The sequence below is a fragment of the Quercus robur genome, chromosome 2 (assembly GCF_932294415.1).
Source record: "Quercus robur chromosome 2, dhQueRobu3.1, whole genome shotgun sequence".
Lineage (NCBI taxonomy): Eukaryota > Viridiplantae > Streptophyta > Magnoliopsida > Fagales > Fagaceae > Quercus > Quercus robur.
In genome coordinates, this window is record NC_065535.1 from 65676661 (window position 1) to 65703280 (window position 26620).

General features: G+C 36.9%; 2 protein-coding genes and 1 long non-coding RNA gene across 3 annotated transcripts; 2 read left to right on the forward strand and 1 right to left on the reverse strand.

Annotated features, from left to right (window-relative positions):
* The first annotated feature begins 2501 nt into the window (after positions 1-2501).
* On the forward strand, positions 2502-2807 carry LOC126714533 (uncharacterized). The gene is made up of 2 exons (XR_007651619.1): positions 2502-2566; positions 2597-2807. It is a non-coding gene; the product is annotated as an uncharacterized LOC126714533 (long non-coding RNA).
* On the reverse strand, positions 2664-6227 carry LOC126714532 (cysteine-rich and transmembrane domain-containing protein WIH2). The gene is made up of 3 exons (XM_050414718.1): positions 6067-6227; positions 5690-5957; positions 2664-2934 (listed from the first exon to the last, which is right to left on the reverse strand). Exons 1-3 carry the CDS (start codon positions 6107-6109, stop codon positions 2880-2882), a joined length of 366 nt encoding a protein of 121 aa, XP_050270675.1. The 5' UTR covers positions 6110-6227; the 3' UTR covers positions 2664-2879.
* Positions 6228-24812: 18585 nt separating this feature from the next.
* LOC126714534 (GEM-like protein 5) lies at positions 24813-26410 on the forward strand. The gene is made up of 3 exons (XM_050414719.1): positions 24813-25411; positions 25650-25924; positions 26002-26410. Exons 1-3 carry the CDS (start codon positions 24934-24936, stop codon positions 26233-26235), a joined length of 987 nt encoding a protein of 328 aa, XP_050270676.1. The 5' UTR covers positions 24813-24933; the 3' UTR covers positions 26236-26410.
* The last annotated feature ends 210 nt before the right edge of the window (positions 26411-26620 follow it).

Below are 26620 nucleotides of genomic sequence, written 5' to 3' on the forward strand. Positions count from 1 at the left end.
TTTCTTTTCTAGCTTCCCGGATTCCGCTACTTGACCATAGCATCAACCAATGTGAAATTGGTTCCTTCCTAACTGATTCCCAAAGCACCAAACAGCTCTCTTACAGAAATGGATATGGTGAGAAAAAGTTTTGGTAAAAAACCTCTCAAGGATTTAACAATGGAGAGGAAGAGAGTTGAGAAATTTGAAAAGTCTCTTAATGAAGATTGGGGATGAATCAATCTTATTTTTCTCTAGGGTTTCTCTCTCAAAATTCACTTTGGAAGCTCTCTTTCTTTCGTGGGTAAAAGGAGTATTTATACTAGGGTGAGAATGGAATGTGAAGAGTCAGGTTTTTCAAAACAGGGCTGGCTTGCAGCTTGGCCTCGCGGCTTGACTGAGTCGTGAGTTTCAGTTACGAGATAACTGAACGGCCAGTTGTCATATTTTGTCCTGTAGTGCTCCAGCTGGCATGACGCTTCAACTTCTGGCATGCCTGGCACGTGTGCAACTTCTAGCGGCTTGCAGTCGCGAGTCCCTGTTTTTCTTGCACACTCTTGAGCATTTCTTCACACTATCTCACTCACTACCCTTACAAGAATCCCACCTAAATACAGAGTCACTAATTACTGAAATACAAGCAAATTTGGCACGGAATAAAACCAACAAGATGGTTGATTAAATTCAACCGTACACTCTCTTTCTTCTTTAAATATCCAACTATCATTTACTCTCTTTCTTTGTTCAATGCAAAATGAATAGTGTTTACATAGTTACTATAGCAATTATATATTTTTACACAAGTATAAATGCTTAGGGCGTAGGGAGTAAGGGTCAGGGTTCAAGTCTTCAGTAGGGAGCTTCACAAGCATATACACTTAGATTATGTTAGAATAGAAATTATATATTTTTATCAAAAAATTATATATTTTTACACAACTTTGCATGAGTAAATTTTGGATTTCGTTGGCTAAAATGTGATCATTTTTATTTATTTATTATAGTGCTCTTAATATATTGGAAAGTGGATTCAAGTTAGTTCACTTGATGGTTTCTAATAGTTGAATAAAAGATCTGGAATTTAATTTTTACATACTTTAAAAACTTATTGGTATCTTACTTTAATGATAAAAGGTTATCATTAAGAGGAGAAGCATTGAAAAACTATCTAAAAAAAAGAAGTATATTGGAAAATTCAATTGCGCTTGACCTGGCTAGATGACGCCAATTGGTTTTAGCTGTGTCATTCGGCCTATTTAGTTATAAAAGCTGGGCCCTTTCTCATCTGTTTTATTTTCATTATATTTCTCGTTTTCTTTTCATTTGGGCTTAGGCTTCAAAACCCTTGACTTGAACTTGATAGAAAAACAGTTTCCAAGGAGATTCAAGTATTTCTTATCTATTCTTAGATGTAAATTACTTTTTCCATTATTTTTCTTTTCTCTTTTCTTCATTGTCATTTTAGAACTTGAGCCCATATGCTACTCAACAAAATGGCCATCCTCATCCTTAACAAAGGCCTAGATTAGAGAGCAGTTTTAGCAGAGCTGGGAGCTGACAAGGAAATGTTAGGTATCATGCCTACAATTGTGAGTATTTCTAGTGGGTGGTACTCTTTCAACGTCTGAAATGCCTAGTCAGTTAATATAAACCAGAAAGAAGTTAGAAGTGTACTTTGTCCCTAAAGCTGTGACCATTTCAAATAGTACTACTCTTCTTCCACTTAGATGTACTATTAAAAATTAAGGTGATGTTTGGATTAGGAGAGTTTTGAGTGATATCGTCCTGTTTTCATAACTCATGATCCAAAACTGGTGAAGCCCACGGAAGAGCACTTGTTTGGACTCCATGACTTATGATCCGTGATTCAGTTTTCATCACTTAATTATCTGATTTTTGAGTTATGAGTTATGGAAACTGAAAATACATTTTAGCTGTTTTCAGTTTCCATAACTCATAACTTAATGACATTTTTGTAATTAAACATACATGAAGGGACCCATAGCCACAACTTTTGACCTTTGACTTTTTTTTTTTATTCCTTTCTTCTCCTGCGTTCATTCTTCTTCTTCTTCCCTTTTTTTTTTCCTACTTTCGGGTTTCTGGGTTTCTTCTTCTTCTTCTTTTTATTTATTTATTTATTTTATTTTATTTTTTTTATTACTGATCCGATCTTCAATTCTTCCTTTTTTCTTTCGAGTTTTTTTTTTTTTTTTTTCACTGGTTCGGTGAGTTTGGGTACTGGGGGTTGAAGGAAAAAAAAAAAGAAAAAAGTAAAAGCTGCACAAGGTACATGTATAGGGCCCACAAATAGTTGAAAAATATTTAGCGATGACAAATGAGTGATGGTGCCAAATGGGGTGGGGTGTTTTAAGTGATGAGTGATGAAAACTGAGTGATGAGTGATAGGTGATGAAAACTGAGTGATGAGTGACTATTTTTTTAAACCAAACAAGGCTAAATAATCTCAATGGTGAATTTGCTTGAAGTTATTAAACTTACACGACAAAATATAATGGCATGGAGATGATAAATAGTATCGCCGGCAAAAGACTAGTCTGGAAGACCACCAAATGTCACATAAAAGGTGAGAAGAATATATATATATATATATAAGGTGAGAAGAATATATATATATATATATATATATATATATATATATAATCACAATGGAATCAGAGCCGTATCACTTATAATAGAGCCTGTTCTCAAATTCCAGGAAATGCGATTAAATTACATGGACATAGAACCCCATAAAGCACATCATAGAACCTCTTAAAATCCAGATAAGAGGGAAAAAAAAAAATAGAATTACCAGAACCCCCACACAGATTATGTAGAATCTAACAAGCAACAACAAAGTGCAGCCCAACTTAAGAAACAAACCATTCACTGTGTCATCAAAGAAAAAAGCAGCACTCCTCCAACAGACAACAGCAGCAAAGCGCAGCCAAACTGCACATGCAAAACAAAACATTCATTTGTCAATCCACCATCATAAAAATGAACACTACGACGAGTTCTAAGAGCATTAAGCTTTAAAACCTTTCCAAATGACTTTTTTTTTTGGCTACAGTAAGTAGAGGGACATGAGTGCCCAAAGTTCAAGCCTGACCATCCCCTAGGGGGAGTGCCAAAGGTACCATTTGAGCCAAAATATAGTAATTCACAAGCAGAATAAAAGCAATTAACAGATAGCAAGCATGTTTGCCTTGGGACTTGGGAGATCTAATTGCACAAGTACAGGCTCACTAACAAATCACTGTATATTCAAGTAGAGTCATAAGAATAATTATTATTTTGTCGAATTGTAACTGGAAAAAATTTGCGAACCTGATAAGAGTTTTCAAGAAGAAAAACAGTGTTTGAAATTTTTGTCCCATTGAGGGATAAAATTATTGCTCATACATTTTGAGTGTCTACGGTCTACCACCATTCATTTCTCAATTACAAAAGCCAAATATTCTTTAGGGTTCATGACTCATATATGAGAAATGAAAATGCTATAACCATTCTAATTTACTCCATACCACTATGACTCGGATGTTGTTGGGAAATGTGAATTTTATTATTTAACTATTATTCTAACACTTCCCCTCACCTATGAGCCAAACTCTTTAATAAGTTGAGCCTAAAACATTGAATTTTTAAAGTTTTTAAATAGGAGGTAAAGTGTTGTAAACGAGTTGAGCTATTAAAAGTTTAGGTTTGTTTATTAAATTTTATTTTGAACATGAGCTAAACTTGAGATTTTTTTTTTTTTTGATAGGTAATAACAGCTTTATTGATAATAAAGGTACAATGAATTTACGACAGTAAACTCACTGCACTGAAAAGAATACAAACCAATCAAAAAGAAAGACTAACGGAATTAAGAAAGTCAAACAAAGAATGACAATGCATAAACCCCCAAATCCGGGACCACTCAAACAAAGTCTTAAGTAGCAAAGACTTCACACAGTTTACAAGTCTCTCAGTTTCCTCAAAAGTACGAGTATTGCGCTCCTTTCAAACTAACCACATAAGACACATTGGAACCATATTCCACACATTTGAAGTGTGACTCCCCAACCAATTCCACCATGCAGAGAGAAGAGAAACAACATTCTTCGGCATCACCCACTGAACCCCAAACAAACGGACTTCACTCCACAAGGTATGTGCATACTTACAATGGATCAATAAATGATCCATAGTTTCCTCTTCACATTGACAAAGGCAACACCAATTCACAAGAGGTAACTTCTTCTTAACAAGGTTGTCTATAGTAAGAAGCCCACCCCTAGCAGCTGTCCATAAGAAGAAAGCCACCCTTTTAGGTACCTTAACACACCAAATGCTCTTCCAAGGAAAAGACACCAATGGGGCTGCTAGCAATGAAATATAGAAAGAGTGCACATCAAAAACACCACTACAATTTAATTGCCATATCATGGTATCATCAACCCCCCCCCCCCCCCCCCCCCCCCCCTAGGTAACTTGGATGAGATATACACAAAGAAATCATAAAAGATCCCTATCTCCCAGTCTTGAAATGCACGATGGAAACGTAAGTTCCAACTTCTACCACCCCCAACCGGTGCAAAATCAACCATATTAGAAATCATAACTTCCTTATTCGCAGCAATAGCAAACATTGCCGGATATAAATCTTTCAAGGTAGTAGGGCTACTCCAAGGGTCGTGCCAGATCTGATACGAAAACCCTTACCCGCTGCATACAACACATGACCAAAGAAACTCTCAGCCCCCTTCCTAATGTTCTTCCACATACCACATCCATGTGTCCCTCTAACAAATCTAGTATACCATCCCCCACTGGCCTCCCCATATTTGGAAGCTATAACCTACCTCCATAAATGTGTGACCTCATTCCCAAATCGCCAGAGCCACTTCCCAAATGAAATTACATATTTAAACTTGGTTCATTTTCTTCTCAAACAAGCTTGAGTTTGTTCACAAACTACTTGATTAACTTACTCTTTTCCCATATATAGTAAAAGCAAGACTAAAATTAGTTAGCCCTTCACAAATCTATGAATTTTTACTACAAATGGACTATTAATATTATCAATAAACAACAAATAATAATTGGATATCATATGAAAATATTTACAAACTTACAAAATCCAATCTCAAGTTTGTATAAGTCTAATTTTAGATGAGAATACACTAAAATATATAATATTATATGTAGTTAAATCGAACCTCATGTTCACGAACACATTATTATGTTTGAGCTTGACTTCTTTAATAGTTGAGTTTAAACTTGGACATGAACTTGACTTGTTTACTAAACAAACGACATAAACAAGCCTTTCCCGAGCTGAGCTCAAGGTGCTCATAAGTAGCTTGGTTCATTTACCGGACCGTGGGAGACATACATGGTTCAAGATCAATTGTCCCAAAACCTTAAACTTAAAATTTTAAGGAAATTGTGAATTTAATCATTTATCCATTATTTAACACACTAGGATTCTTTCTTCTTGGCACCTTAAACGTGTGCCCCAAGGGCACTTCGTTAACAAAAGCCTTCAGTCTATTGTTTTAAATAGACTTTAGAGTGCAATCTCACAACATAAATATCTCCTACATATTTTGAACATGAATTTAACTAATAACACATAAACCAAACAACATAGCAAAAAAACCAAAAAAGAAAAAGGAAATGGATAATTGATAATATTAAATTATATATAAAATGGCATTACCAGCCACGTAAGAAAGAGAGACAGCCGGGCTGATCATCGTAGTGGTGATGCTCACAGTGGTATTGTTGATATTGTTGTGGCGGCGGCGGTGGTGGAGGATGCTGGTACCCTTGTGCGAAATAACCTTGGTACCCCTCGTACGTCGGAGGCTGCGGAGGTGGGTACCCTGGATATCCTGGCGGTGGTGGTGGTGGTGGGGGGTACCCATCGTACGGTGGCGCTGATGGGTATCCCTGTGGCGGTGGTGGAGGATATGGATATCCGTACCCTACAATTTATTTAAAATTGAATACTAAAGTAATAGAATTCTAAGTAAGAAATTGAAATTCGAAAATTAGACTTGAAAAAGGGAGTATTTGATCGAAAGATTTTTTTACCTGGGGGAGGATACGGTTCTTGGGGAGCTCTCTGGTAACTCATTTTCGGGCTTTCAAGAGGAGATTTTTTGGTGGAGAAACATATATTGGTATTTCATATATATATATATATAATTTTTTTTTTTTTTGATCGGAAGGTATTTCATATTTGATCAGTTTTGATTGAATAAATTAACCGGGTAAAAAATAATTAAAAAAAGTGGTGGTACAGCCAGTCTGTGCGCAATCATGGCGTGCCATGTCACCACCTTGTTAAAGTACTAGCATCAGCTCTTCCAAAATCACAAATATAAGCTGCTTTTTTTTTTTTTACTTTCAAATTGCTATTTTAGCAACAGACCAGCTATCTAGCTAAGAGCATTAGCATCCGGGATGTTAAAAAAAATTCAATTTTATACTTTAAAATCTTACTTTATTTATTTTACCATTTTATTTTATAACTCTCCCAACATCTTAGTTTCTATCTTTACAAACAATTCATTAAAATAATATAAAATATACCAACAATAATATTAAATATTATTATCTCTTCCATCAACAGCAGCATCATCGAGAACACTCCAACAGCAGTGGCACCCATCAACAGTAGCACCATCGAGAAACACTCCAACAACAGCAGCACCCATCAACGGCAGTAGCACAGAGAAACACTCCAACAAAAACCCAAATCTAAACACACAAGGCTCACGGCAAGCAAAACCACCCACGGCGAAGAAAACCACCCACCCACGCCCCCACGAACCCATGGCCACCCACAGCCTCGACAACCCCACACCAATCTAAAACCACCCAAAACAGATTTGAAGTCTTTTTCTTCACACCCAAAGCCAATCTTGAAAAGAGGGAGGCTTCACCGTGAGAGGAAGAGAGTAGAGAGCGTGAGAGAAAGAGATGAGGAAAAAAGAAGAAGAAGTGAGAGGTCAGAGGAGTCTAAAGTGAGAGAAAGAGAGAGAAGCGATTAAAAAATTATAATTTTTTTTGCATCCTCATGAATAGTAAGGTTGCAAATATTATTTGCAACCTTACTATTTGGGTTTGCATACCTGGATGTGGAAGGAATTTAAGGGTTTAGGTGGTAAAATAGCAACTGGGGGGGTTTTACACCCCCAATGCTAGTGCTCTAAAGATGAGCTTTATTCAGGTGTGTAAATCTAATTTTTTTTTAGCAATTATAAATAGTAAGTACTTATATTTTTAAGAGCAACTGTGAACAGTAACTTCTTATATTTATAGACATTAGACACTATTGTTCATGAGTTGTAAACTTAAAACATTATATTTTATTCATTTTTCTCTCTCTAACTTTTTTCTCTCCCACTTTTATTGGGTAGTGCATATTATTTTAATGAGTTCGAATTTGGTAAGAACATTCATATTTGAGAATGTAAAAAAGACATATTTTACATATTCAAACACTACTTTATCTATTTTTACATATAACCTAATAAAATAATAAATTTTTTACATACTTTATCTACTTTACCAATTTAACAATACACTCAACATCTTAGTTCTTATTTTGACATACAACCCAATAAAATAATATAAACTACACAATCAAATAATATAAAAAATTTGTTTCTCTCTCTCTTCTCTTCCATGAATAATAGGTTGTATATTAGAGAACTCACTATTTATGGTTACTAAATAAAAAGCAATATTACCCAAATAAACTTGATTTTTGGGGTGTTGGTTGGTAAAATAGCAACTGGGCCCCCCCCAAAAAAATGCTAATGCTCTAAAAGCATTCACATCAAAGGTGTGAAAAATGCTAAGAACTCATTTTAGAAACTCATTTCACAAAAAAAAACACACTGCAACAAGGTTGCTATACTCAAAAGTTTTAGGCAACTGAGCTACAATAGATTGCCATAAATGACAGTCTATTGTAGCTCAACACTTCTTTTTTTTTATTTATTTATTTATTTATTTATTTATTTATTACATCCCTTTCACTATTCTATCTCATTTCTTCTTTCTTTTTCTCTCCCCAGTCTCACTTTCTTCCCTCTTTTCTTCTTTCATTAGCCTTTCTTTCACTTTCTTCTTTCATTAGCCTTTCTTTCACTTTCTTCTTTCACCCCAAGAGGAAAACTTGAGATTTTGGGTTTGGGTCTGAGCCAAGTCAAAAGAAAGGAAGTGCGATAGAAAGGATGGCTGGAGCAAAGGCTGTCGAGAAAGGATGGCTGGAGTGTAGGGTGATGGGTTTATGGAGGTGGCCTTGTGGGTGTGTGGGTTTGCTTCAGATGAAAAGAGAAGAGATTCATATGAAAAGAGAGAGAGAGAGAAAAGAGAAAAAGAGAAGAGTGACACTGAGAGAGAGAGAGAGAGAGAGAGAGAGAGAGAGAAATGAATAAAAAAATGAATAATCTTTAGGTAATGTGTGATGGTGAACTGAAAATTGAACCAACTCCAATTCATCTATGAGGGTCGTCCAGGCAAAGAAGACAAGAATAGTTGTACCTAGCAAAACGGTCGTCCAAAAGTGTATGGGTCGTCCATGAGGAAAGCACCTGAACGACCCCCGACACTTGGAAAATTCCATAGAGATTTATCTACAAGAGCTAGTAAATTGAACCACGTGTTATTATTTCGAGGCATGAGTAAGATCTTGATTCATTGTTATAACTTCCTACTCAGTACTTAACTTCCAACGACAGTTATAGAAGATAAGATAAAATATTTTAACTCCTATAGTGGTTGTAAAAGTTAACCTTGAACCCTTTGACCTCCTCAAATATAGGGGAAGTTATGAGACAAGTAACTGTTTCAAAAGCACACTATATAAACACTCATTCAATTAAATGAAGGTAAGTTTTTGAGACAACTCCTAAAAAGTTGGAACTCCAAAATTTAAAAGAGAAACTAACTTACGCATCAGAGGGTTCTTGGTTGGTTTGCCCTAGTCACCTTTGATCGTGTGTTTTCTTTTTCAGGCCTTTCAAGCAGTTACTAGATAATTGAAGCCCGGAGCATTCAGCCTACTAATTTTCTGTGCATCATCAGTTGGCGCCGTCTGTGGGAAGGATTAATTTTGTGTTTTGCAGCTTATCTTTCTTCGACAAAAGGCTGAATGGTTTGGACAAGATCAAGAGCCACTAGCCTAGGCCACCAGGAAAGTAGAGATGCTTCTGGTAATCCCCATTATGATAGATAGTTAGCACCTATCACACAACTGCCTTCCATCCAACATGTACAATCCATGGTAGGCGCCATGGCGGAATTAACTTGTCAAAATCAAGAGTTGACTAGGGAGATTAGTCTAAGGAGGCAACGCCATGAAAGATACGCAGAAGGACAAGCCCAGAGTCAAGAAGATAGAGGAGGAAATGTTAAGCCCGAAAACCAATCAAGGGGTACCACTTCACAAAGGGTGCCACACTTGGAGAGAGAGATGGATCAGATAAGGAAGGTCATGGACGAGATGAGGGAGAACATGAGAAGGGTGAATCCTATAGATGATTTAGTTCATCGAACAGATTCCCCTTTCATGGCTTCCATTAACAGTCACCCCTTACCTCTTAAGTTCAAGATGTCTTCCTAAGATTCATATGATGGAACGCGCGACCCTTTTGATCATATCGTTATTTTCAAGACTATGATGCACCTTCAAGGGGTTCTAGACGAGATTATGTGTATGGTCTTCCCTACTACCCTCAAAGGGCCAGCACAAGTGTGGTTAGTAAGACACCTTCGAATACTGTGAGTTCTTTCGAAGAATTGAGTAAACTGTTTGTTAACAATTTTATCGGAGGACAAAGGCATAAACGTTCCTCGTCCAATCTGTTAACCATAGAGCAAGGGGAAAATGAAAGCTTGTGGTTCTTCATTACTCATTTCAACAGGGAAGCCCTGACGGTGGACGAGATGGGCAACAAGTTATTATTGATAGCCTTCCATAATGGAGTTAACTCCGATTTATTCATCCATAAACTTTATGAGCAAAAGCCTCAAACCATGGCTGAACTCATCCATTCGGCCCAAAACTTGATGAATGCAGAAGACGCAATTATAGCTAAGAAGAGGAAGAGAGCTGAGCGAATGGAAGCAGATCTCTCGTGCCATCCTGAGTAGGGTCCTCATCTAAAGAAGACATGGGCAGGAGAGAAGAAAGATTGAGACAATAAGAAGGCAAGCTCTTCAGCACGAAGTCAGCAATACATGCCCTTGAACATGCCGCTTGAACAAGTGCTTATACAAATCAAGGATGGTCATTTCTTGAAGTGGTCGAAAAAAATGAAGGGAAATCCCAACAAGCGCAATAGGAACAAGTATTGCACCTTCCACAGAGACCATGGGCATGACACGGACTAATGTTTTGATTTGAAGCAGCAGATAGAGAATCTCATCAGATAAGGAAAATTGAGAAATTTCCTTGGACGACACAAAGACGAGAAGTTGAAGGGAAAGCTGGAAGAGTTGTCACGACCCCTACTTGGAGAAATAAGAGTTATCATAGGAGGGACCTCGACAAGACAGTCTTCCAAGTCAAGGAAGACGTACCTAAAGGTAGTGCAAAACGTCCAACTTTCAGGACGATCCCTAAGGAAGAGGGTAACAAATGAGCAAGCCATTACGTTCATAGACGATGAATGCTAAAAGGGTTCACCACCCACATGACGACGCGATCGTCATCACTTTACTTATTACTGATTATATGACTAGAAGGGTGTTGGTGGACAATGGGAGTTCGGTTGACACTTATATTGCTCTGCTTTCTAGCAAATGAGGTTTGGACGAGATCAACTTCGTCCAGTAAATTCACCCTTGGTAGGATTTTGAGGGATGAAAGTGAAGCCCGTGGGTACCATTACGTTACCTGTGGTGGTAGGAACATATCCACAACAAATAACCAAAGAAGTAAACTTTCTTGTTGTGGACTGTTCGTCGTCATACAACACTATCATTGAAAGACTGACTTTAAACAGTTGGAAGACAGTAATATCTACTTACCATTTGTCTGTGAAGTTCCCAACAGATTACGGAGTGGGTCAAGTGCAAAGAGACCAATTAACCGCTAGAGAATGCAATCTAGCCATGTTGGCCATGGACGAGCACGTGTAAACGATGAGTATAGATGAGAGAAGGGTTACCACGGAGCCTACGGAAGTGTTGGAAGATGTTCCTTTGGACAAAAGCAACCCCGAGAAGTTCACAAGTATTGGAACAAGCATGGAAATGAAGACGAAGCAAGACCTTGTCTATTTTTTAAAGAAGAGCATGGATGTATTTGCATGGAGTCACGAGAACATGTCGGGTATTGACCCAAGTGTAATCACTCACCGTCTGAACGTGTAATCTTCCTCCAAGCTTGTGTGTCAAAAGAAGAGGGTTTTTGCTCCTGAACAAGATAATTCTATTAAAGAGGAAGTCCAGAAGTTGACCATGGTGAAATTTATCCAGGAAGTTTATTACCCGAATTGGTTGGCCAATGTGGTGATGGTCAAGAAAGCTAATGGCAAGTGGAGGATGTGCGTGGACTTCACTGATTTGAACAAAGTTTGCCCAAAGGATAGCTATTCGTTGCCATGAATTGACCAACTAGTGGACTCAACTGTAAGTCATAAATTGCTAAGTTTTATGGATGCCTTCTCAAGCTATAATCAAATAAAGACGGACGAGGTGGACCAAGAGAAGACATCTTTTGTTACCAGCCAATGTTTGTTTTGCTACAAGGTGACGCCCTTCGGTTTGAAGAACGTGATAGCAACTTATCAAAGGCTGGTTAACCATATGTTTTGTCCACAGATTAGATGTAATGTGGAAGTTTACGTAGATGATATGCTGGTAAAGAGTTTGGATGAGGAAAAGCATTTGGATGATTCAAGAGACCTTTGATACGCTTAGACGATATAACATGAAATTGAATCCAAGCAAGTGTGCTTTCGGAGTCTCGTCTGGTAAGTTTCTTAGGTTCATGGTTTCACATAGGGGAATTGAGGCGAATCCTGATAAAATCCAGGCAATACTGAATATGGAGCCACCAAGGAACATCAAAGAAGTCCAATCTCTCATCGGACGAGTTGCTGCCCTTAACAGGTTTGTCTCTAAAGCTACTAACAAGTGCTTGCCAATTTTTAAGGTTCTTAGGAAGGCATTTGAATGGACAGACAAGTGTCAAAAGGCCTTTTAAGACCTCAAGGCGTACCTCATAGCAGCTTCTTTGCTAAGCCCATCTATACCAGGTGAAGAATTATATTTGTATTTAGCGGTGTCCACACATGCAATGAGCTCAATGTTGATTAGAGAATAAGGGAAGATATAGAAGCTGGTTTATTATACAAGCCGAGTGCTAAGAGGGGCAGAAGGATGATACCCAATGATGGAAAAACTAGTCTTTGCTTTGGTCTCGGCTTCTAGGAAGTTAAGGCAATACTTTCAGGCTCACGTCATAAATGTCTTGACAGATCATCCACTAAAAAAGGCGATGAAAAAATTGGAAGCCACAAGATGACTACTCCAATGGGCCATAGAATTCAGGGAGTTTAATGTCAGGTACCAACCAAGAAATGCGATAAAAGTACAAGTATTGGCAGATTTCATTGCAGAATTCACTCCCAACCAAGGCGAGCAAGACGGGGTGGATGAAGTTCAGAGGTGGGTCATTAATGTGGATGGTTCGTCCACGTTATATGCAGGAGGAATTGGAATTATACTAAAGTCCCTAGAAGGAGATAAGTTGAAATATGCAACCCATCTACAATATTAAACCACCAATAATGAAGCGGAATATGAAGCTCTCCTTAAATGATTGGAATTGGCTAAGTCCTTAGGGGCGGAGTTAGTAGTCGTCCAAGGGGATTCACAGTTGATTATCAATCAAGTGAATGGAATGTGTGAAGCTAAGGAAGATTGGATGAAGAAGTATCTAAGCAGGGTACAGTAGCTTGTCAAAAAATTTAAAGAAGCCAGTTTTGTTCAGCTCTAGATGGAGGAAAACATGGAAGCAGACATTTTGGCAAAAGCAGCTTCGACAGGGGGAGCTATGGACAAGTATGACAAAGTCCGATACATGCCGAGCATAGATCTTCCAGAGATACAACAGGTCGAAGGCAAAGAAAATTGGATGACTCCAATAGTAATTTATCTCAAAGATGGAAGACTTCCGGAGGACAAGGATGAGGCCAGAAGATTGAGGATCAAAGTTGCCGAGTATGTCCTTATAGATGAGATACTCTTCTCTCAACCTTACTTAAGGTGCTTAGTTATGGACGAATCAAACTATGTGTTGAGAAAAGTTCATGAAGGAGCATGTGGAAACCACTCAGAAGCAAGAGCACTAGTCCATAAAGTCGTCCATGCAGGTTACTACTGGCTAACTATTCAAGCAGATGCAAAGGCCTACGTCAAGGTGTGTGACCAATGTCCCCAGACAGCCATCAGAGTATCTCATCCCGATGATGGCCCCATGGCCCTTTGCATAATGGGGATTGGATATCTTGGGTCCCTTTCCACTTGGAACCAAGTATATGAAATTTTTAGTAGTAGGGATTGATTACTTCACTAAGTGGGTGGAAGCAGAACCCCTTGCAAAGATCACATAGCAGAATGTTAAAAACTTTATCTAGAAGAACATTATATGTAGGTTTGGGGTACCCAAGGTATTAATATCAGACAATTTGACAACATTCTTTTCAGGGACTTTTGAGAGCAATTTGGAATCAAGAATTATTATTCCTCACCCTCCCACCCGCAAGCAAATGGTCAAGTAGTAGTGGCAAATTGATCATTGTTGAAAATCATCAAGACTCGACTTGAGGGGGCAAAGGAAGTATGGCCAGACGAGCTACTAGGAGTTTTATGGGCTTTCAGGACGACTGTGAGGACCCTCACGGGGGAAACTCCTTTCAAACTAGCATATTAAAGTGAAGCAATGATACCTGTAGAAGTGCATATGGCAAACCATAAGGTGATGAAGTATCAGGACGAGGATAACGAGGAGCAACTTTGCGTCAACCTTGATTTGGTAGATGAGATAAGGATGAATGTAGTGCAAAGGATAGCGAGGTATAAAAACCTCATGGCTAGACAATATGATGTAATGGTCAAACCCAGGCGCTTCAGCATTGGAGACCTTGTCTTAAAAAGGGTTTCTTTGGCAACCAGATGTCTAGCCCATGGGAAATTGGGACCTAATTGGGAAGGACCTTACATGGTTATTAATTGCAAAAGGTAAGGATCGTATTACTTAGAAGCCATGGACGGGAGAAAGCTAGAGCACCCCTGGAATGTCGAGCATTTGAGAAGATATTATCAATAAGGGGTCAGCCTGGATGAGCATCATGGACGAAATCATCCTAGACGTTGTCACTTTGGACAAAATAAAGTTTGTTGTTTTCTGTTACATATGTTTGTTTTCTGTTGCGTGTTTGCTTTCTGTAACATGTGTTCTTTATTAGCACTATGTGTTGTATTTTAATTCCCTAAAGGTGTATTAGTTTTTAAACCATGCGCTATGGATGAAGTTATAGATGATCCATATGTATTCTTAATTCCCTAAAAGGCACTAGCTTCTAAAGCATGTGCCATGCTTGTGGACGATGTTTATGTTACATATATACAATTTGGATTTCTAATATATGTGATGTATGAATTTCTAATTTTCATGATTTCATCCACAAGAAGGCTAACGGTCTAAGATGAGTAAAATCTTTGGACACAGGGAGGTAATGTCTATCAAGCTTTCCTTAAAATAGGGATAAAGCAAAGAAAAATAAACTTAAGGCATACTCGTCTAAACAATGGACGAGGTAAAGCCTGAATCATATTCGTCCAACTAATGGATGTGAAAATGCGCGCGCATAGTAATATTCAAACTCCATGGATAAGTATAACCAGCTAAGACAATCCAATCTTTGGATGAGTAAAAAGCTAGAAACGTCTTGCCTAAAAGATGAGTCCTATGGATGAAAAATAGAACCAACTATCAAATCTTTGGACGACTAAAGCTGGTAAAACCAATGCCATTCGTAAGATGAGTTATGCTTGCAAAATTTAAAGAATGGTAAAGATGTTAAACATGAGGAAATTCTTATCATGGACGAGCCAAATGCCTTCATGAGTGGATGAGCCACACTTGAAACCAATATAATGGATGATGTAAATAAAGAAAAGTTCGTCCATACAATAACGTTCAATAGTAAATGAAAAAGTGATGGAAATAAACATTCATTCATAAAAGTTTAGAAAAGGGTAGACGACCACTGTCCAAAAACCCTTATAAAATAAAGCCTAAAAGGCAACTGTTTGAAAGCTCGTCCTAAATATTATAGACAAGTAAAATGTACTTGAATAACTTCAATGGTCCAAAACAACAGACCTTATAAAAAATAAAAGAGGAAAAAAAGAGAAAAGGAAACTAAGACGCTAAAATTTAACTTTCACTGAGGGGGGTCATCTCCGGCGTTAGGCTAGTCCTAGGCAGGCTGAGTGGTGACATTATCTTCAATATTAACATCTTCCGAACTTGTTTAGAGAAGAGAGCTTGCAGTGCCAAGGTTGAGCTTGATGGAGCTAAAGTCAACTTCAGGGAAGTTTTCCATAGCGTCTATACGAAAGTCTTCAAAGCCAACTGCATAGTTGGTGTCCAACAGATCAGTGAACTGATTGGAAGTTTTGAACTCCTCTATAGCGTCTTCTTTGGACTTGTTAAGAAGGGTACTTAGCTCGTCATTCCTTTATTGAAGATAGTCAGGATGAGTGTCCTTCTCAACAATGTCAACTTTGAGCTCTTCGACGAGGTTCTGTAGTTCCTTAGCCTCATCTTTAGCCTTTGCTGCCACCTCAGCCTAGCCCTTGCAGTCATCCTTGACCTCCTGGATCCTTGTCTCAAGTAAGATCCTTGTCTTGTCCATCTCTGTGGCCTGCCTGGAAGAGGTAAAAGTAATTACATACCTTGAAAGGATCATGAATAGCAAAATGCTCAAATTCTTTCAAGGACATGTCATAGCACGCAGCCACATCTGCACCAGTTACAACCTTCACAAACCTTTCCTAAGCTAAGTCTTTATTTTCTAGAAGGTTCATAGGAACCCTCTGGGAGGCTGAGAGGAGGTAGGAGCAATAGTCTTGGCCGGAGTGACTTCGATGGGAATGGACAAGTCAACATCAAAAATTTGGACAGACGGTTGAGAGGTGGGAAGACTAGGCTTAACAACCCTAGGTCTAGACGACCCATTCTTCGCCTTCTTTCCTCAATGATTAGGAAGGTTTCCTAAGTCAAGCGTCTTGGATAAAGTTTTTCTTTTGTCCCCAATGGAAGGACGAAGCTGGGATTGAGCTCAAGCTTGGTTGCCTCGTCCACCACTTCCTTTCCCTTATTCTCCTTCATGGTTGCCATCCCTAAAAGAAAAACATAAAGTTTACCTAAAGAGTATAACTCAAATAATACTCAGATAATTTCTAAGTAAAAAGAAAACTCACATCTACGAACAGTGAGCTGGTGAGCAATAGTTTCAGCAAATGGCTCAAGACCGAGTCCCCACATAGCAAGACGTTGAAGAGTCACCAGCGAATTGAAACTCCTATTAGCGTATAAACGAGCTCTATGAATGCGTCACAGTAAAATTTACTTAAAGAGGGTCGTCCAACAGCTATAAAAAAAAAGAAAAAAGAGAAAGAGAGAAGGGTTAGACGATTATAAGCAAAAGATAAAAACACTTAAAAAAAAAAAAAAAACAAATAAACAAAACAAAACAAAACATACCTTCAAGACGAAGGTTCCCTAATTCTTTAGTATAAGGGGCAAATGGATCCTTGCCAACCTTAATAGGGTGCCCAGACCAGAAACCAGAGACGAAGAAAAACTTCGTCTTCCAATTTCTGTCAGACGTTACCAAAGACTTAATTAATCTACAATCTTTACCCCTGGCTGTGAATTGATAAAAGCTAAAGGATTGGTTAATTTTTGAGGGTTTGTAGTAGAAGAGGAATTCGTCCACAATGAAAGACGATCCCCTTCAAACACTTTCCTCCACAAAACTTGCATAGAAACTATCAGTCTCTATGCATTGGGGTTAAACTAACATACTCCTAAACCTAACCTAGTGAGTAATTCCCTAGCAAAGGCATTAAGGAGTAACTTAAGTCCCCCTAAAAGGTAAGCTTCATAGACACCTATCCCAAAACGAGGGTTACAACACCACTCCCCACGAATGGCTAACCTAGGGTTAAGATCATTTGGGATTTGGTACCAATTCCTAAGTGCAGTAAGCCTCTTTTCATATGTTTTAGAAGGGATGCCTACAACACAATTGTACATTGTCTCTACTTTGTCTAAAGGAGGGGACGAAGGAATGCATGTCAAGGTGCCAGCTCGAGACCCGAAAGCTGCACTTATCCTAAGATGCTCCTGGAAAACCTCTAGATGAACCCCAGGAACACCAGAGGTGTATTCCTCATCCGTGGTATTCCCATTACTACTGCTACTACTGCTAGTGGAACCACTATAACTAGTTGAGTCATGGTACTCATTTATAGACTTATCTACACTATTACTAGACGAAGAGATGACAACTTCAGACATGTTAAAATTTGAAGGAAAGCCTAAGAATAAGGATGAGGAGAGTACCTGGCTCTAGACGAAGGAAGACTAGGGACACGAAAATACTTCTAGACGAGGCACTGGATGAGGAATGTCAAGGGAGACAATTTAAGAAATGTGAAGGGTAGAAGAGGAATTCTGCTATTTATAGGCAGTAAATTTTGGCATCTGAAACGACACAACCAACTAGAGAACGACATGTGGCATATTCCTCAAAAGGGTAAATCGATGCGACCAATCACCAATGAGGTCATGACATGTGGCACGACATCTAACAACTAATGTAAAGGCATGTCCAAAGAATAGCAGTAAATTTTACAGTGCTCTAGACGACCCTTGGATAAGAGGGCAACTGATGGTGAACTGAAAATTGAACCCACTCCAATTTGTCCATGAGGGTCGTCTAGGCTAAGAAGACAAGAATGGCTGTACCTAGCAAAACGGTCGTCCAAAGGTATATGGGTCGTCCATGAGGAAAGCACCTGGGCGACCCCTAACACTTGGAAAATTTCATAGAGATTTATCTACAAGAGCTAGTAAATTGAACCACGTGTTATTATTTCGAGGCATGAGTAAGGTCCTAATTCATCGCTATAACTTCCTACTCAGTACTTAACTTTCAACGACAGTTATAGAAGATAAAGATAAAATATTTTAACTCCTATAGCAGTTGTGGAAGTTAACTTTGAACCCTCTGATCTCCTCAAATATAGGGGAAGTTACGAGACAAGTAATTGTTTCAAAAACACACTATATAAACACTCATTCACATTAAATGAAAGTAAGTTTTTGAGACAACTCCCAAAAAGTTAGAATTCCAGAATTTAAGAGAGAAACTAACTTAAGCATTGGAGGGTTCTTGGCCAGTTTGCCCTGGTCACTTTTGATCGTGTGTTTTCCTTTTCAGGCCTTTCAAGCATTCACTAGATCATTGAAGCTCGGAGCATTCAGCTTACTGATTTTCTATGCATCATCAATGTGAAAAATAGAAGTTTTAATGTTGGATGTATTGTAAAGTGTGTTGTTAAAATAGATAAAGTAGTTTTTTGAGTTGCTAAATGCTAAAAGTTTTAACTTCTTTGTTGTAAATGCACCAAGGATGGGGTGTAAAACTTATGTTTTACACAATTTAATAAGAGATTGCCATATTGACTTTTTTACTTAAAACTCAATAAAACTTACAATGCCTAATAACATTTCAATAAACTCTCAATTTGGTTGGATTTTCAGATGGATATTAGAATCGATTGAGTGTGGTTGTGCTTATTTTTTAATATGTGATAAGATGATATGACATATTGGAATTGGAGAGTGTAAAACTTAGGTTTTACATCACATCCTTGTAGAATTTAAACTATATTTTATTGAGTTGTATAGAAATATAGAGAATGTGATGGAGAGTGTATTGTTAAATGAGTTGGTAAAATAGATATAGTAGACTTTTAGGTTGTGAAATAGATTCGTTTATAAAAACCCGGATGTGAATGCTCTTATAAATGCAATAGGTGACTCCATCTCTTCTGATATTGATACTCTCATCAAATGAAATTTTGCGTTAGGAAAGTGACAACCTAAAAGGTGATGAACTTGTATGTTGCATTTATGAATCATCAAGGGTCTAAGTATATTTTTTGAGACGTTTGAGGGGAATGTCATTTTTTGAAACTTCAAGGGAGGTTAATATAATTTACATTTATTTTGGTTACTTTACTCACATATTACATATAGCGGCATACATATATTATGTCATTTTATTATTATTTTTCCATTTGTGATTGTATTTTTAATTAAAACGTTTTTTTTCTTCATTTACTTTACTCACATATGATGTCCTTTTATTATTATTTTTCCATTTATAATGTGTTTCTTTTTTCCCATTTACTTGACTCAGATATGACATATTATGTAATGATATTAGGGTTTTTTTTTTTTTTTTTAATTTTTTTATGGGAATTATATTAAGTATTTGATTTTGAATAAGTAATTCCCCAATTTGATATGATATAACTCTATGTCTATGTGACGTAAATAAATAATAAAATATAAAAAATTATCGTAAGTTATACTATAGAAGCTCATCCTATAAGCTCAAAATTTTATTAAATAAAAACGTATGGTGGATGGTTAAAAAAATCGTGAAACTTTTTTTTTTTCATGAATCTTTAAATTTCTTAAAAATTGGTAGAACTGTAACGTGTAGGATTCAAATTTAATAATAAAGTAATTTCAATTGAAGTAATATTTTAAATTTTTCGAAACATGGACAGTTGAAATTCACTTAAACTATATTATCTCGATAATTTGTGAACAAGTATATTGTACAATATATAACATTTACATCGAGTTTCTTGTCATAATCACAATTCACAACGCATAAAACAAAAAAATTAATATGGAGTGTATGATATATCACATAATTTTTTTATGTAGTATATAATTTTAATAAATAAGATATTAGCTTTATGTGGATGGTATAAATACCTATATTAAACCATCATTATTCACCTGTTCGGGATTCTAAAAAGCTGAAATTCGAAAGTAACATATTCACATATTTAAAGACGAGATGAACTGTCTCTGTCCATGGGTTTGAAAAGCTTGAGTTATCAAATTGATTTGATTTAATTCACTACACATCATTATACTGTAATATTTTGATAATTTAAGAAAATTTTGGTATTGTTAACTAGATTTTTTAATAAAATTTTTATCTTCAATGGGTTCGAAATTGCCACACTTAAGAGATCTTAAAATCTCGTGAAAATAAACAAATAGAGAATTCAAAGTTTCAAACTTAACAGCAAGTTTATTTGATTGATACAATAGGAACCAACAACTTGGACCTAAAGTTTACAAACCCAACATAAATATATATATATCTTATTAATAGCCCCAAAACTAGTTCATGGCGGCCCATTTATACGTCTATACGGGCAGGGGGTTTTATAATTGAGTTTCAATTCAATAAGGAGCTGTGTAAATCTCTCTTTATTTACACCCACCAATACCAGAATGCCACATCAATTTTTTATAAAATTAATTTATAAGGAGTATCACACCCAATCCATTCTCAACAAAACCTTATCTTAGAAAATAAAATCTCATCAAATAATAGTATAATACCGCTTCTTCTACGACTAGGAAAATTGACAATCCTTTAACATTTGGCTATGTCGCTTTTGTATGAATCGCCTGGCGTGGGAATAAATGTTGGACGACCTAGAATGCAGTTGAAAATGGTGGAAAGTGACCAAAAAGAAGCAGCTCATTAGAACCTAAAGAATTACCTGCTTCAACTTCACAAGAAAATAGGTTAAAGGAGACAAATCGACCATTAGATCCATTATTTGATCTTTGAGTATTTAACAGTAACCAAACTAAAGAATCACAAGATAATAGATGAATTAAACGGATCATTTGGGATCTAGACATCTAGTGATTAGAAGGGAAAAACTGATTTTTGCACACTTAGGGTGAGATCAAATGAAATAGTCGGATTAATGGAGATGAATAGAATGATCTCATGAACCAAACAATCATTAACCTCGAGAACCTAGCCATTATGTGTTTTTGTAAAATATTTTACAACTAATTTTGCGGTCAATTGAAAACTTTTTCAAGTTTAACCAAATTTTACAACGAAACAAACATGATAAAATGCTAAAATAGAAGAATAAAGAATAGAAGGAACCATAGATATGAAATCGTAGCCAAGACAAATTATCATATCTGTAACGACCCAAGGAAAAGCGCTAGCCACATCTGCGCTATACCTCAAAAGGACTAGTCACAATTGAGGCTCCTTGCAGTTGTTAATAAAGCCCAGTTCAACCCAGTAAATACCCGATGTGGGACTCATCACACACCCACACACATCACATAATCAATCAAATTGGGGCATCACAATATCAGTTGACATGAGGGATTGCTTCTATATCATCATTTTCTATAAAGAAGAAAATTTATTTGATTGATGGATTATCTTATGGATACAATCCTTGGACAAACGATTTTTTGTCGAAAAACAAATGCATTCCTAGAAAGCCATATATGCCAGGTTTGTTTAGGATTCGCTTATTGTTGAAACTGAAAACTTTTTGCTGAAAGTACTGTAGATAAAGGTAAAAATTAACTGAAATAGTATAGTGGGACCCATGAATAGTACAAAAAATAAGCTGAATAATAAAATAAGTTGTCAAAATTAATCATGTAAAACGGACACACCATATCCACCATAAAGGCTATAATGACATTTCACTTAGCTAATGTGGGACGAGGCTAACTAAGCTTGAAGTGAAGTGGTGAAGAAACTAAGTAGAATTGTAGAAGTGGGATAGGTAACATTTTCTAGAGGTGATATGAATGAAGAGTGGTGTTCGGTTGTTAACATCTGGGGCACAGCTGATAATGATTCATAGGAAATTTGAATTGGCAAATGATGCAATTTGGGTTAGAAGTAGATTTTGATAGCATTTCCAAATGAAATTTTTGGTGTTATTAGTACTTATTAAGAATGTTGAGTTTCCAAATCCAGTTCCACTCAAGGACGTTATGATTAGGGGGATCAATTGATAAAAGGAAACTGTACGGCATAAGGCTTCGGGCCCATTAGGCATTGGGCCTTGGCCCAAGCGCATTACTAAGACATTCTTAAGCCTAAATCTGATAGTGGGCTCATTTAGTTGATTGCAAGATAGATAGGCCCATATCGAACATGTTTGGGTTGATCGGGGGCTGTATTTACTTGGAACAATCCATGACCTCGGCAGCCCGGTATTGTCTTGGGGAATATCGCTGTCAAGCAACCTTTTAGAGGCAGGAACCAATTCCAAAGTCATCTCCGCCATTTCCAAAGAAGCATATTACATGTTAGGAATAATTAAATTGGACCCCACCCACACGAGTGAGACTAGAACGTAATCATGAACGCTCACCAACCTTAAGCTATAAATAGGGGAAGTGAATAAAGAGAAGGGGTTGGTCATTCTAAGAGAGAGAGAGAGAGAGAGAGAGAGAGACGCTCACTAACCTTAAGCTATAAATAGGGGAAGTGAATAAAGAGAAGGGGTTGGTCATTCTGAGAGAGAGAGAGAGAGAGAGAGAGAGAGAGAGAGAGAGAGAGAGAGAGAGAGAGAGAGAGAGAGAGAGAGAGAGAGAGAGAGAGAGCAACTCAGAGGGAGAATAGAGTTCTACTAAGGATAGAGAGAGAGAGCAACTCAGAGGGAGAATAGAGTTCTACTAAGGATAAGCATCACATAATTCAAGCTCGGTTAGGAATTACCCATAGTAGGAAATCCATAACCCACATTATAAATTAATTGTCAGCCCAATTCCGAATTTGGTCCACCAAGGGAGTTCGGGCACGTACAGAAACTATTAGCATCTTTGACAGAGCACTTACCATCATGGCCAAATTTGAGCATCACATGTGTGGTTACTAGTAGATGTAGGAAGGGCCCAAATCAATTCTTTGATATTGCAGGAGGAATGGAGAATGATATGGAAGATAAATCCTAATTAGTCCCATTAGAAATACCTGATAATTTTAAGTTGAACTCTCGTTCGGTCAATGTGCTTATAATCTTATTTTTTAATGGTCCTCTAGGCAACCAATTATCCATTCAGAAATGAATTATGTCACTTATTCCTCAAGAAAATTTATTCCCACCAAAATAGCCTTCCAAATACTATTGGGCGAGAGAAAACTAAAATGCAAGAAGAAGTTGGTAAAAATATCCATCGATCAAAAGTTGTGTCCAAGGACTATTCGGGAAGAGAGTTTATAGACAAAAAAATTTCAAATCCACTGATGTGGCAAATTGTTGGTAGTAGATAAAAATGTGATACAGGTAGTGGGTCAAAATAAAAATCAAGAAAAGTTTGCCAACTTAACTGTTATGAATAATCATTTGAGAATATTCACATTCTCCAAAATACATCATTATATATAAACCCTTTCAAACCAATAATTTACGAGCATGTGTGACATACATATGCTTGTCCACATGTATGTCACAAAGGCAAGTGTCATTCCCTTAAGTGTCTTTTATTTTATGGGTTAACAACCATAACCCTAATTTGTCCCCCATTCTTCACAAATTTATTCAATGTGTTTTTTTTTTTTTTTTTTGGTTTGTGAGCTTGTATTTGAATTACCCTTTTTTGACTGGTCTCTTAATATTATTTGTTTATGTATATTTATTCAAAACCCTAATTTTTATTATATTTATAAATTGTAATTATAATTTTGTCGATTTTCAATAAATAAGGATATAAACTTATAAAAATAAAAGTATTGTCCTTGTATTTGAAAAAAAAAGGAAACCTTCTAACTTCTTAAGAGAGGGGAAAAAAAATCCAAAACTAGTGGCCTGTTGACCATTGGATAAGCGGCTGAGGCATTGGGCCTTCTTCTAGGCTTGAAGAACCCAAAGTTAGTGGCCCATTGACAATTTAATCAAGCTCGTTGGCAGTCAATTATGGTTGTAAAATGACACCACGGATTTAGAGGACCATGCTCCATTTGTTTCAATGAAAAAATTGATGTAAATATCGTTCTCCTCATATTTTTGTATTTAGTAATATCAGAAAAAATGGGTTAAAAAATATATTCATGGCCAATGAAAATCCTATTAAAAGAATGACTGATTTTTTAGAAAGTATTTTCCGTTAAAATTTCTTAAAAAACAAATTTATCTCACATCAAACTAAATAAGGAAAGTCAAAAAAATAGTTTTCGAACTAATTTCTAAGGTCTATATCAAATATGGAAAAATAAAATAATTTTTCCAAAAATACTTTAAAAAAAAAAAGACCCATTTTTCATAAGAATGTTTTTTTTTTGGATAAGATAAGAAAAGAATGTTAAGTTAAAGAGAAACAGAGAGCAAAGCACACCATAAACCTCGCTGGCTGAAATTGAATTCCCATAGAAGGGAAATCTAGAATTTTAGGCAAATCAAATGATAACATCTGATCTAACAAGACTAAAGAAAAGAAAATAAATAAATAAAATTAAATAATCATGGAAAGACACGGTTAAGCAACCGTGTAGTTCCATTTTGAAGTCAAACTTATCGCTTTCAAACGCCCCAAAGTCATTCTTGGTATCCAATCCCGTTGTTAATTTAATTGTACTTCTTCTAGAAAAGGTAGAACCCCGTAAGTCATGAGTCATGACACAACACACCCCAATCCTTTTTCGTCTGCTATAAATGGCGGTCAGATCCAAATGCTATAGCAATACATATCACTTCCAAATACTCACACCAGAAATTCCCACAAATTGGATTAGTTTGTATTATTACTCTTAAGCTTTGATAAAGATGAACAACAACAACAACAACAACAACAACACCGAATCACGACCTCTGTACCCCACCTTATACACAGTACCTGAAACAAATCCTTTTCACGAAGAAGAATCATCACCCCCATCTCAAAAAAAGCAAGATACACAGCGTCATGAATTAGATCCATCATCATCCTCATCTCCAAAAAAACAAGATGCACAGCCTCATGAATTAGCTCCATCATCCTCATCTCCACAACCGCGTGATCATGAAAATGCAGAGAAATGGGGTACTCATGTCATGGGGCAACCTGCTATTCCCACATGTCATCCAGACAACAAGAAAGCAGCTTTATGGGGTGCTGGTGATGAAGCTCACAACCTCCATCACCCTTACGTCCAGTTCGACCCAATTGAAAAGTCAAGCAACAGCCCAATGGAATCCATTCTCCATAAGTTCAACTCTTGGAGCCGCAAGGCTGAAACCATGGCCCACAACATCTGGCACAACCGTATGATCAAATTTCATGCTTGTTTTTATTTATTTATTTTTTTAGCTAAATGAAAAATGGATCTCTGCTATTGACTCATTGATCTTATATAAACTACGTGACGAAAATGATTATTAGTACCATGATGGGGCTATCGTCATGGACATAACACATTCGTTTATGACACCTCTTGATTTTGCATAACAATATGCCTAATTTATCATCTATTTCTATTAACATTGATGTTGATGTTTAACAGTAAAAACCAACTCATCTGTACATGAGGCTGCGTGGGGAAAGATGAACCTTACTGCTAAAGCAATCACAGGAGGTGGGTTTGAAGCTTTCTACAAGCAGATATTCACTACCTATCCAGATGAGAAGCTGAAGAAGTCGTTTGCCTCTTATCTTTCAACCTCAACTGGACCAGTTGCTGGAACTCTGTATCTTTCCAATATTCATGTAGCTTTCTGCAGTGACAGACCCTTGTCATTCACTGCACCATCTGGCCAGGAAACATGGAGCTACTACAAGGTAAAAATTTAATTTTGTGAACATACACAAAACATGTAATTTCCTTGCAATTATATTGATGATGTTGTCTGGAGCAGGTTATTGTACCTTTGGGCAAGATTGGCACCGTCAACCCTGTAACCATGAAGGATAATCCATCCGAAAAGTACATCCAGATTGTTACAGTTGATGGGCATGATTTTTGGTTTATGGGTTTCGTTAATTATGATAAAGCATCTAAGAATCTCTCAGAAGGTATCTCCAATTTTGTAGTATCTGGGATAGCAGTAAAACCAGTGGATGAAGGACAGAAAAGTGACTATCATTGCTGAATTCTTCACTTTCCTTGAGGAATTTCTCACTTGTGTACCTTTGTGTCTTTCTCTAGCGTGAAAGAGTACCGATACTCATTTCAGTAATTTTTTTTTATTTTCTTTTTGATAAGAAGCATTGGTTCATAGATTGTAAACTTTTTTGAATAAGGACGTGCCTCTATTGTCATGCTTATATTTCTTTTTCATTCAAAATCTTACGTTGGACTGCTGGTAATGCTGGTAAATCTAAATCAGATAATTAGTAAAAGTCATGATCTGAAGAGGCTGCAAAGACCCAAAAAACACAAAACCATTCACTACCTTGCTAATCCTTCTTACTCACCTTTTGGTGTCACAAAGCAATACTTTGAATTCGAACCAGGACAAAGAGCGGAACACAAAT

Excerpts from the sequence above, each read along its gene's own strand:
- LOC126714532 (XM_050414718.1), bottom strand. The coding sequence starts at position 6,109 with ATGAGTTACCAGAGAGCTCCCCAAGAACCGTATCCTCCCCCAG. Across the intron at positions 5,958-6,066 it reads AGAACCGTATCCTCCCCCAG|GGTACGGATATCCATATCCT; the intron begins GTAAAAAAATCT and ends AATAAATTGTAG. Across the intron at positions 2,935-5,689 it reads CTCTCTTTCTTACGTGGCTG|TTTGGCTGCGCTTTGCTGCT; the intron begins GTAATGCCATTT and ends TTGCATGTGCAG.
- LOC126714534 (XM_050414719.1), top strand. The coding sequence starts at position 24,934 with ATGAACAACAACAACAACAACAACAACAACACCGAATCACGACCTCTG. Across the intron at positions 25,412-25,649 it reads CCACAACATCTGGCACAACC|TAAAAACCAACTCATCTGTA; the intron begins GTATGATCAAAT and ends GATGTTTAACAG. Across the intron at positions 25,925-26,001 it reads AAACATGGAGCTACTACAAG|GTTATTGTACCTTTGGGCAA; the intron begins GTAAAAATTTAA and ends TGTCTGGAGCAG.